This window comes from Pteropus alecto, unplaced genomic scaffold (assembly GCF_000325575.1).
Source record: "Pteropus alecto unplaced genomic scaffold, ASM32557v1 scaffold30, whole genome shotgun sequence".
NCBI classification, from domain to species: Eukaryota; Metazoa; Chordata; class Mammalia; order Chiroptera; family Pteropodidae; genus Pteropus; species Pteropus alecto.
This window is the reverse complement of record NW_006429782.1, coordinates 2639539-2650228: the sequence shown is the minus strand read 5'-3', so window position 1 is coordinate 2650228 and position 10690 is coordinate 2639539. Positions and strand designations below refer to the sequence as shown.

Genomic DNA, 10690 nt, shown 5'->3' with positions numbered 1-10690 from the left:
TGAGGAGCAGGCGATAAGTTTATACACATCCATATCAGGTCCTGGCCCCACGCCACAGCACGGGGCTCCAATTCATTCACAGCATTTCTTCACAGCGCCCGCTCGGGGTCTGCAGGGCACGCCCTGCCCCGTGCAGGCCAGCACGCCGCGGTAATGCTTTATTACAGGGCAGATTAATATGCAGCTTTGGGGGGGAAATTTTTACAAATATCAAAATGAATGAATCAAGCATCCTATATACTTTCCGACCCTCTGGGGGGAATGCAAAGCAGGACAAAGTGCTCTTTACACAGGAATCAAAGGACGTTCAAGTATCTGAGGGATCTGAGAAAACCCTAACCATTCTACGTACACCAGCCAGTCGGGGCGCTCAGGAGGGGCTGAGCGAGCTGGAGGGCGTGGGGCTCTCACTGGTGTCCATTCCCACCGGCCCCCCAGCTCCGGCAGTGGTTTCGCACGGGTCCTGGACCTCTGCAAGGTGAGAGGGGGCGCTTTAGCCAGCTGCACCCACGTCACTGGGGCCTGAAACTGCTCTGGGAGCCTTCTCGGGGTGGGACCCCCATGTAACTGTGGTTAGAGGGGCACGGCTGTAGCACCCACACCCTGTCCCCTCAGCTCACTCACCGGAAGAGCCAAATCTCAGCCTGCCTCGCTAACCCCCCAGGAAGGGAGAAGGCCCCGTGAGAAAGGTGAGGAAATGGCACAGAGGCCAGGTGGCTCCGCTGAGAACCGCCGGACCTTGGGCTGCCCACCTCGTCCCTGGAGAAGGTCGGCTGAGGCTGCGCCCTCACCGGCGCCAGGCCCCTGCCCGCCTCCCTGATTCCACCTGTCCACCCTCCACCTTGGCAGCAACCAACCTTTGGTCCTTTGGTTTCATAAATGTAGCTTTCAGACCAAGTCAGATCCTCGAGGGCCTGGACCGGAACCAACCGCCCACCCTGCCCAGTGCCTTTCGGGGCCTTTTAGCCCAACCCCCACTATGCACGAGAGGGCGCACGCCCCTCCCCCTGCTGCGGACGGTCTGCATGAGGGTCTGGGGCCATTCTCACCCGCAACACCCGAGATGTCCATCATCACACAGTCACCATCCTCTTCCTCCTCTTCCTCCGTGTCTGCCTGGAAGCCATCCAGGTCCCCAGCTCCTACCTGACAGACAAGGGGGCGCAGGCTGTCAGCAAGGGGGCCGGCCAGTGTGCGTCCACACTCTCGACGTCCTCTACCAGTTTTAGCAACAAACCGGAGGCGTCTGTCTGATTGGCCAACGAGCAAAGGAAACCTTGGGGAGTTCTCGCCAAAGAACTAAATTCAGATCTCTGAAAATGACCACCATCATGTTTACCTTATTCCAAAAATAACTGGTGAACCTTTTTGAATTAGAAACAATTCTGGGCTTCTGGTTTGCTTTGAAAGAGATATGGATAAAACACGTACTTTCTGAGTTTATTATCTGAAATAAAAGTCAGTCAGTGCTTTCTCTGTCTCCTCTGCCTGAGGCTTGCCAGCCCTCGATTTGTGCTTAGACCAGTTTTGCCAGTGAGGATACTATCTGGGCAACTGTGGACAGAGGTCAGGAGGGACGGAGCAGGGACAGAAGGCCTCTACTATGGGTAGAATTTCTAACAAGGTTCTTGGGCCGTTGTCACCGGCATTAGGCAGAGGGGACAGAAAGACAATGTGGAAGGGGACAGAAAGACAACTGATTAAACATCAGCCAGGCGCACGGTGCTCACACTCTGTAAGTGAACAAAGGGAACCAGCACAGGAGGCGGGGACGGGCTTATTTCAACGGGGAGGCTACTTCTTAAAACACTTTGAAATTCCTCTGATACAAAAATCTCCGTTTGCCTGGAAAAGGGACGACAGAGCAGTAAGACTGTCCAGTTTGCACAGTGGGCGCCTGCGCTGGTCGGCAGACTGGGCTCAAGTTCACGGCCCCATCAGTTCCTGGTGTATACGCTTTAGGCCCAGACTCCTCGGCGGGTGGAGCATCACTGAGACAGGAACAGTCCCCAGATCAAAAGCAGCAGTCGCCACTGTGGGGTGCTGAGGGCAATTTCCGACCATCTGTTCTCAAAGAATCGACTGGCCGAGAAGAGCAGAGAGCCCAGCTCTGGCTTACGAGAATTTGGGGGATGTTTGTTTGGGTCTATGATGCCAACAGAACAGACAGATCTCTTTACGTCCTCCCCCGGTCACTGCCTCCGCAACAGGAAACGCAGTGCAGAGGAACCACCATCCATAACCTTCCAGGCACAGGACAGGCTATGAAACATTCCACAGCGGGAATTTCGGACACCCCGAGTCCCGCCGTGCTGGGCGGCCGGCAGCCTGTCGTGACAGGAACGCTTGTCATCGCGCCATCACTGCTGCAGGCAGTGGATGCAGAGACGGAGAAGGGAGGATGTGTGAGGCACGCAGCAGAGCAGAAGACATCTGGCATCGCAGAATCACGACTGTGCGACACGCTGTTCTTTTAGTTTCGTTTTGATGACAGAATATATTTGACTGGAAAGGGGTAACAGAACCTGTCCCCATTTAAAAATAAGACTCAGTCTGTCCCCATTTTAAAATAAAACTGAGTCACCCTGGGGCCACAGATACTTGGTTGGGGGAGTAGGAGCTCCACCTCGACCTGTTCGTCTCACTAGGTAACACCCAGAAGATTTTACGATTTTGAACTCTAAATGATTTTAAAATTCTCAAAACTAACAAAGCCTGACTCACTCTAAAGCACTTATTCGTTTATAGTTGAGCTACAACTTCCCCCGGGGGTGCAGAAATACCAGCGACTTTGCCAAGATGTAGGGGGAAGCATTCCACACGCTCCTAGTTGTAGCCGAGTCACCACTTTGTGTGGGTGGCGTGCAGTAGCAGGCCTGCTGCAGGCGTGCCCGTGCATTCCCTCCCTCCCAAGACAGAACTGGAATTGCGTTGGGGGGCAGAGGGTGGTCAGGTTTCATTTCCCAGCCTCTCTTGAAGCTCACAGTGGCTGTGCCAAAGCGTTTTGGCCAGAAAGATACAGGTGGAAGTCAGCTGGGGTATCCCCTTCCAGCTGAACAGGCCGTCTCCCCAGGGCTCAGCCACCCTCACTCACCCTGCTGGCCAGGCCACCGGCTAAGGAAGGAGGGAGTGGGAGAGGACTCAACCGCTGGACTAGGACGTCATTATCCCCTTCCAGCTGAACAGGCCGTCTCCCCAGGGAGGGCTCAGCCACCCTCACTCACCCTGCTGGCCGGGCCACTGGCTAAGGAAGGAGGGAGTGGGAGAGGACTCAGCCGCTGGACTAGGACGTCACACGAGCTCAGGCCTTCTTGCTGGAGACAAAGGCCTGTGTGTTTACGCCACAACACAGGGCCTCTGTCACCTTCGGCTGGACGATCCTCAGGACCCCGTGCTGTTTGTTTAGCAGGGAGCGATCCGAAGAGCAGCGAGAAGCTGACTGCCCATGGGCCGCTCCCAGGACACCCCAAGGAAGTGGCGCCCACTGCACTGGCCCACGCTGCGGTCCCGGCCCCTTCCCACAGGACCCCCTGAGCAGGGGCTCTGAAATGCAGACTGTAGCCCTTCCGACCCGCTGACATCAGGCTCGCAGAGCCGGCACACCCAGATCTGACAGTTCTGACCCCCTCCCTGGGCGCTGCTTCTGCATCAGGGAACGGAGGCCACGTGACCGTGTGTATCTCGGGTGAAACCCGCTTCACCGACTCCCAGGCACACGCTTTCTGTCACCCAGGAGGGTGCACTCGGCCTGACCTGTTGCATTTTCTTTCCTGGAGGCTCAATTAGAAAACGAGACGTCTCATACCAATAAAGCACAGGGATTCACACAAGGTGCTAGCACCGTGCCTGGCGTGTGAGGAGACCTGGTGTGACGGGCAGAACCGCGGTCCCACACAGAGAAACACCGGTTACGAACACAAATGGGTACGAAGGGAATGGACGCGGGAACGCAGCTATGACCCCACAGGAGACTGTGCGGGACTCCACACCAACCCGACAAGACAGACGGCGGGCACAGGGGTGCCCTGAGGGAGGGCTGACAGGGCAGAGGCCCACAAAAACTGCCTGAGGGTCCTCTAGCACCAGTCATTTTCAAATCGGGGTCCCCAGCCGGTTTCAACCGGAATAGCCACATGCAGGTTCCTTGTGAGACGGGCTAACAATGAGATCGACCACGAAAGCTTCTGTGGCTCAAACACCTAACGAATCTAATGAAGCCGTCATTTTGGACGAGGCCCAGGGAAGGAAGTGTTCGTGGGTTGCCCTGTCTCCTCACCCAGGGGCACCCCATGGCACCGAGCTGCATCCACAGGCAGGCACAGCTGCGCACCCAGGCCCGCACAGACAGCGGCTCTGGGAAGTGACAGGAACAGCTGACACTGGACCACTCTGCCGGTCCCTGTGGCTGTGAGAGTGGAAGGTTTAGGAAGGCCAGACATGTTCCAGGAGCATCTTCTCTTGCCTCTGCGCCCTAAGCCGCACAGTAACTCCCGCAGAGGGGCAGTGGGCGGAAGCAGGGAGTGCGGGGTGAACACCTACTACCACTTCTCCGTCCCACCTGGCACAGGCGCACCGCCCCCAGCACCGCCTCCTGAAGGGGGCACCGCCCGAGAGGAGGAAAGCCAGCTCTTACCACCCTGCCAAAACCTAACGGCGAGAGGCCAGTCTGACGTGAGGGCCCGAAACCGAGCGGCTACGAAGCCACGAAGACAGAGGAAACAAATGCACACGATCGAGCGTGAGAGGCCGGTCTGAAGCCCACACGCTGTGGGATTCCCGCAGTGCGACACTCCGGAAAAGCTGAAACTGCACAGGTGGCAAAGGGTCACTGGGTGCCAGGGGCTGGGGGAGGGACGGATGACCAGGCGGAGCACAGAAGACTTTCACGGCAGTGACACTACTCTGCGTGGTGCTGCAATGGTGGACACGTGTCATTACACATTGGCTCAAACCCACAGAATGTGCAAGGCCAAGAGCGAACCCTAGCAGCAACTATGGACTTCGGGAGATGATGATGTGTCAGCGCAGGTTCATCAGCGGTGACTCGGGTACCACTCTGATGAAGGATGTTGAGAGTGGGGAGGCTGTGTGTGTGCAGGCCAGGGGGTGAGTGAGATGGAAAACCCCTGTACCTTCCTCTCAATCTGGACAATTTTGTTAACTCAATTTTGCTGTGAATCTAAAACTATTTACCCTGGATGCCCCGCCCCTCACCCTGGGCCCTGCCCTCACCCCGGGCCCCGCCTCTCACCTGCCCATCGTGCCTGCGCTTCTTCATGAACTGAGTGATGCACATGCTGCCCGCCGACTTCCTCTTCAGCGAGGTGGGCGTCCCCTGGCTGGACCCTGCGGCAGGGACGCTGCCACTGTCCTCCCTGGTGGCCGAGGGCACCATGGTGACATAACTCCACTGGCATGGCACAGGCAGGTGCTCCTGGTCGAAGCTCTTCAGCACATGGGGGTGGACGTACCAGCACATCCGGAAGTCAGGCCTCTTCTCGTACACTGAGTTCTCAGAAATGATTCGCTTGAGCCTGGCCTTGGAGGGGATGGCAGTGTCCTCGCCGGTGGTGGGCGTCTGAGGGCGGGAAGAGCCAGGGCTGGGGGGGCTGGCGGCGCTGCTCTCCGGACTGCCAGTGTCCTTGCTGAGCAGCCCTTGGCGGCAGCACTCCTGGAACTCCCGGATGATCACTTTGCTCCCATTCACGTTTCCGTGCAGCAGCGGGAGCAGCTGGGCCAAGACTGGCGGGGAGAGGAGGGGACACGGGTGGGTGTCAAGACACGGGGGAAACACCGTACATGCTTCCTCAACCCGTCACCAAGATCGAGGGACAGTCTGCTTTGAGTGGCCTTTCAAAGGTAGATTTAAGACACAAGAACTTGCTCCAGAAGGGACTGTCAAGCCCGAATCTCACAGGGTAGATTCGCACAGATAGTGTCATGGTGAACTCTACGCGTGTTTTTCCTTAGTGGTGGCCACTGTGCTCTCTTTCTGAGTCAGGGGTCCTGCCCAGCTTTGAAGAGGAGGCACGAGCTAAGGATGTGACCGACCCTGGGCCAGACACTCTGGACCTGTGTCCCTGCCGGTGAAGCGGGGTAAGTACACGGGCGACCTCGTCCTGCTGTTGTGGGCATCAGAGAAGGAACGGGGTACCCCGCGAGCACTGGCTTTTGTGACTGGTCGAACTTCTGAACTATTAATCCACTCGCCTAACAAGTCTCCTGCCTGTGGCCCTGGACTGCCGGGGCCTCGGACCAGCTGGGAGCCCGCCCCTTCCGCCCCTTCCTCAGGCCAGCACTCACTGTGCTGGTCCCTCTTCTCTCTCCTGGAGGCCTTGGGCGTCTGCTCCTCCTCGGAGGGCACCGTCTCCAGGAGGCATGCCGTGAACTGCTGCAGCACCTTCAGGTCGGCGCCACCATCCCTGTCCGCTGCCCAGACGCAGCCAATCTTCATGGGCTGCAGCACACGGAACCTCTTCCCCTTGGCTAGAAACTCGTCCCATTCCTTGGCCTTGAGCTTCTGGCGAACCTTGTGGTTCTCGGGGTCGGCACACTCCTTGCAGGTGAGGGAGCAGATAGATGCTTACTCAGGGTCCCCGCTGCCCTCCACCCAGGCATTGTCGGCCCGCGCCTCAGGGACAAGAGGAGAGAACCCTTGCGGGTGGTGACCCGCAGCCAGGGCCACGGTGGAAACCTCAGTCCCCACCTCCCTACTCGCTCCTCTCCTAACATCGTTGGCGACGTGCAGTTTCAGACGGAGCGGTGGTGAGCACTGTCGGTGTTTTAGAGGCATCTGTCCTGTCTGGCATGACTGGCGAGTCACGGGTGCACGAGAAGAGGCCTCTTAATGCCACTCTCGATTTTCAGGTTAACATGTGATCTTGGGGCTGTCATAGCAACCTGAAATCACCCAGCACAGGCACGAGCATGCAACGAGACACCAACCTGCCTCCTTGGTCAGAAACACATAAGGAACACACATGCTTCAGGTCTGACTCAGAGAGAGTATCACCCCCCAGTGTGTCAAACCTGTCACCATTTCCCCCCGGGCCAAACACTGCAACCGACAGGCCGCACGAGCCTCAGAATGGCTTACTCATAAGTTCCACCCACCATCTGTTGGTGGTGGTGCTGGTGGGGTAAACTCAAAGGGGATCAGGGGAACCTTCTGGAAAGATGGCAAGTTCTGTACTTAAGGGGTCCCCAACCCCTGGTCCGTGGCCTGTTATGAACCGGGCTGCACAGCAGGAGGTGAGCGGCAGGCGAGGGAGCAAAGCTCCATCTGCATTCGCAGCCCCAGCGCCAGCATCGCCGCCTCAGCCCCGCCTGGGATTGTCAGGCCTTAGATTCTCGTGAGAGCACCGGCCCCTGGTGCCAGAAAGGCTGGGGACCACTGCTGTTTTATTTCAGGTGGTGGTTTCACAACTGTTGCCAATAGTTCAAACTCATCAAACTAAAGAATTAAAATCCGTATGTTTTGTTGTATGTTAATTACACTTTGGCTAAACAAATGTTAAAAAAAAAAGGTGTGGCGATCCGACCCAGGGACCGCAAACAGCCACACGCTGGGGACTGCCTTCCTGGCTACGAGTGCTGAAATATGCGTGGGATCGGCTGTGGGCGGGCAGGGCCGCAGAAGCACCGTCCCCAGGTCAGCAGCCACCAAGCTCCGGCCTGGCTGAGCGCTCCTCCGGGCCGACTGCTTTCTTGTGTACCCACTCACCTCGGTGACTCCCTCATCCTCGGACAAGTACCCATGGGGCACGAAAAAACCATCATCCTCGTCTTCATCGTCTCCTACTTCATCATCATCATCCTCAAAAAAGGAAAAAATAAAGTATGTGGAAACATACGTGGAAACAGGATATATGCTCCATTAAAAATTTAAATCTGTGAACTTCTAAGGGGAAAAAAAAGCCACTTACTATTCTGTTGTCCCTATGGACAGCATGAGGCTTGGCTAAAACCCCACTAATCAATCCATTACGTGCAGTGGGGGCGGGGGCAGGCCGAACACAAATGAGTGAAGCTGGCCAGCAAGGCAGGAGGGCATGGAGGGGCCCTGGGAGCCCCCAGACGCACATGTGCCCATCCAGAAGGGGCGACACTGTTTGGTTATAACCCACAGCTGCCACATGGGTCAGTGTCACCAAATAAGCCGGAAAAGCAGATGCGAACCCCTGGCCGACATCCTCAGACAGCTCTGCAGGTGACACAGAAGCTGTGTGGTGAGCCTGGCCCAGGAGCCTGGCCCAGAGCGCTGCGGGCCCGTGGCGGAACCCATACTGTTCCTGGTCTGCGCTCACCCCTTCGCTGTGGGAGAGAGACTCTCCAGGCTCCTCCTCTTCCCATTCGTCATCACTGTCCACCTCATAGTCCAGGAGCTTCTGAGAAAACAGTCGCACACTGCGTCACCACCAGCCCTAAGGGCTGGAGCACTAGGAGAACCCAAGAGACCAGTGCAGGCAGGCCAGGAAGGAAACGCAGAGACGCGCCCTTGCGCCTGCGCGCTCACCCTGTCCTGGGCCCAGGGGTCCTTCGGGTGGATGACCGTCGTCTTCTTGTTCCACGTTCCCCAGTATGCCGGTCGGTGATTCTCTGAGAACTGCAGGAGCTTCATCCTGCCGAACTTCTTCCTTTCGGGAACGCCGTCTACCTTGCTGCTCTCCACAATCACCACGTCACTGGGGACAAGGACCGCGCTCAGCAACGCACCTCCCGGTGACGTGTTCCCTCACCCCCGGCCCTCCCAGGGAAGCAGGCCACCAATGCTTCACGCGGCGGGCCACCAGAGCAGCAGCAGCGGGACACAGACTGCCACCGTGCGGCCGGCCTGTGCCACGCAGGGAAGCGGGGGTGCGGGGAAAAGTGAAGTCGCAGGAACAGGGCAGCGCCCCGCGTGGAGAGACCAGGAGGCCAGACAGGCAGCCTGAGCTCCAGGGGCGCAGCCGGGAGATTTCGGAGGCTCACGGAATCAGAAGAGAAGCTGGCCGAAGTGCCGAAGCCAGGGCCCATGACCTGGGAGGCAGGCGCCTGGCCAAGGCCCGAGCGGGCCAGCAGCGGCCGGAACCCAGAGCTCGGCCAACTGCGCTTCACCCACAGAAGAGACGCTGACCTGTTAAAAATGTCCGCACCGCGGTTAGAAACCACAGTGGGTCCGGACCGGAGGGGCCGCCGGCCCTTCAGATCTTTCAGGAAGGAGACGTCGCCCTTCTGCTGCAGCAGGAGCTGGTCTAACTGATGCAGGAGCTCTTGGTCAAAGGCAGTCCGACAGCGAGGGGCGAGGACCATGTTCTCTTTAATTTCAAAAGGGGCGAACTTCCCGCAGGAGCCGGCCAGGGTCTGAAACGCAGGAGAGAAGTGACGGCGCGCCGGGCGGTGGGCCCTGCACACGGGAGGCCAGGGGACGCCCCAGCACGCCGGGTCAAAGGGGACGTGTGTGGTGCCACCAACGCGGGTTTCTGAAAAAGGCAAAACCTCAGGGACAGTGGTGGTGGCCAGAAGCTGGTGGGGCAGTAGGGGACTAGCTCTAAGGGAGCTGTCTCGGGTGACGGAAACTCTGGATCTTGACTACGGCGGTGGCCGCGTGACCTCCTACACTGTCAAAAGTCATTCAACAGTACTCCTGGAGAGAGCGGGGTTTACTGTAAATTATACCTCAACAAACCTGACTTTGCCCAGAAAGAAAGAAAAGAGAAAGATGACAATAAGACCTGAGCTCCCAGGTGAGAAAACCGAGGCCTAGAGAGTGACCTGCTTGCAGAGAGCCACAGTTATGACACAAGGTGACTTTCGACACTGACAGCTGTGAACCTGAAACACTGGCATGTGTCCCAAGAGGCACCCACTGTGAATTCTGGCCGGTTTGACCTCCCTGCTCAGGCTCCTGCAGCATCTTTAATGCCTGTGGCAGTAGATCGCAACCTGGCAGCCCATGAGAACGACACGGGGAGGCGGCAGGAGAGTCTACGTCCATCAAGCTCAGGAGGAAAGCCAGCCTTTCACCTCAGCGAGGAAAGAACAGCTGAGGCTGGCAGCCCTCACTGTGGCCCCATGACGGGGTCGGCCGGGGACTGTCAGCAATCCCGATGCCCACACTGGGATGGGGTCCAGGCCCGTGTTTTTTAAAGCTCCTCAGTGATGCCAACACAGCCAAGAACCAGCGGATGGTTCTCATGAACGAACGGGCGCTGGGGACATCGGGCACCCACGTGGGAAAAGGGCCACGCCCCACGCCATGGGCACGGAGAATCCCAGCTAGGGTACGAGACTAGATAAGAAAAGCAAAACCTAAGCTAAAAAACAAACAAAAAAAACCTCAAAAAAATTAGAATGTATCTATCTATAACCATAGGACACACAGGGCTTTCAACCAAAAGCCCATTGCGATAAAATAATAAAAATGTCGACATTAAAACAAAAAATTACAACGAAAGACACACCATAAATGAACGAGTCAAAAGGCAAGTCGACGTGCTGAAAGAATCTATGTGTATATCACCAAGGATGAAAATCCTGGCTACACAGATAAGTCCCAGAGATCGGAACAAAAAGCCAAGCCTATAAAGAAATAAATGGCAAACAAACACAAAAGATATTCAATTGCACTAAGCGTCAAGAAAAAATGTAAAGTGAAACAAGGATATCCTTTTTTTTTTTTTTTCCTTCCCAGTTGGCTAATACAAACCCT

General features: G+C 56.9%; 1 protein-coding gene across 1 annotated transcript in view; it reads right to left on the bottom strand.

The window, feature by feature from the left end:
- Positions 1-10690, bottom strand: part of CHAF1A (chromatin assembly factor 1 subunit A) — a 23418-nt gene continuing 12728 nt past the window's right edge. Inside the window, exons 8-15 of the mRNA XM_006904111.3 lie at positions 9116-9342; positions 8516-8684; positions 8307-8387; positions 7724-7816; positions 6304-6556; positions 5252-5742; positions 1050-1146; positions 1-471 (exon numbers count right to left, since the gene is read on the bottom strand). Coding sequence (XP_006904173.1) covers positions 371-471; positions 1050-1146; positions 5252-5742; positions 6304-6556; positions 7724-7816; positions 8307-8387; positions 8516-8684; positions 9116-9342 — 1512 coding nt within the window. The 3' untranslated portion in view covers positions 1-370. The remainder of the gene's footprint in view (positions 472-1049; positions 1147-5251; positions 5743-6303; positions 6557-7723; positions 7817-8306; positions 8388-8515; positions 8685-9115; positions 9343-10690) is intronic.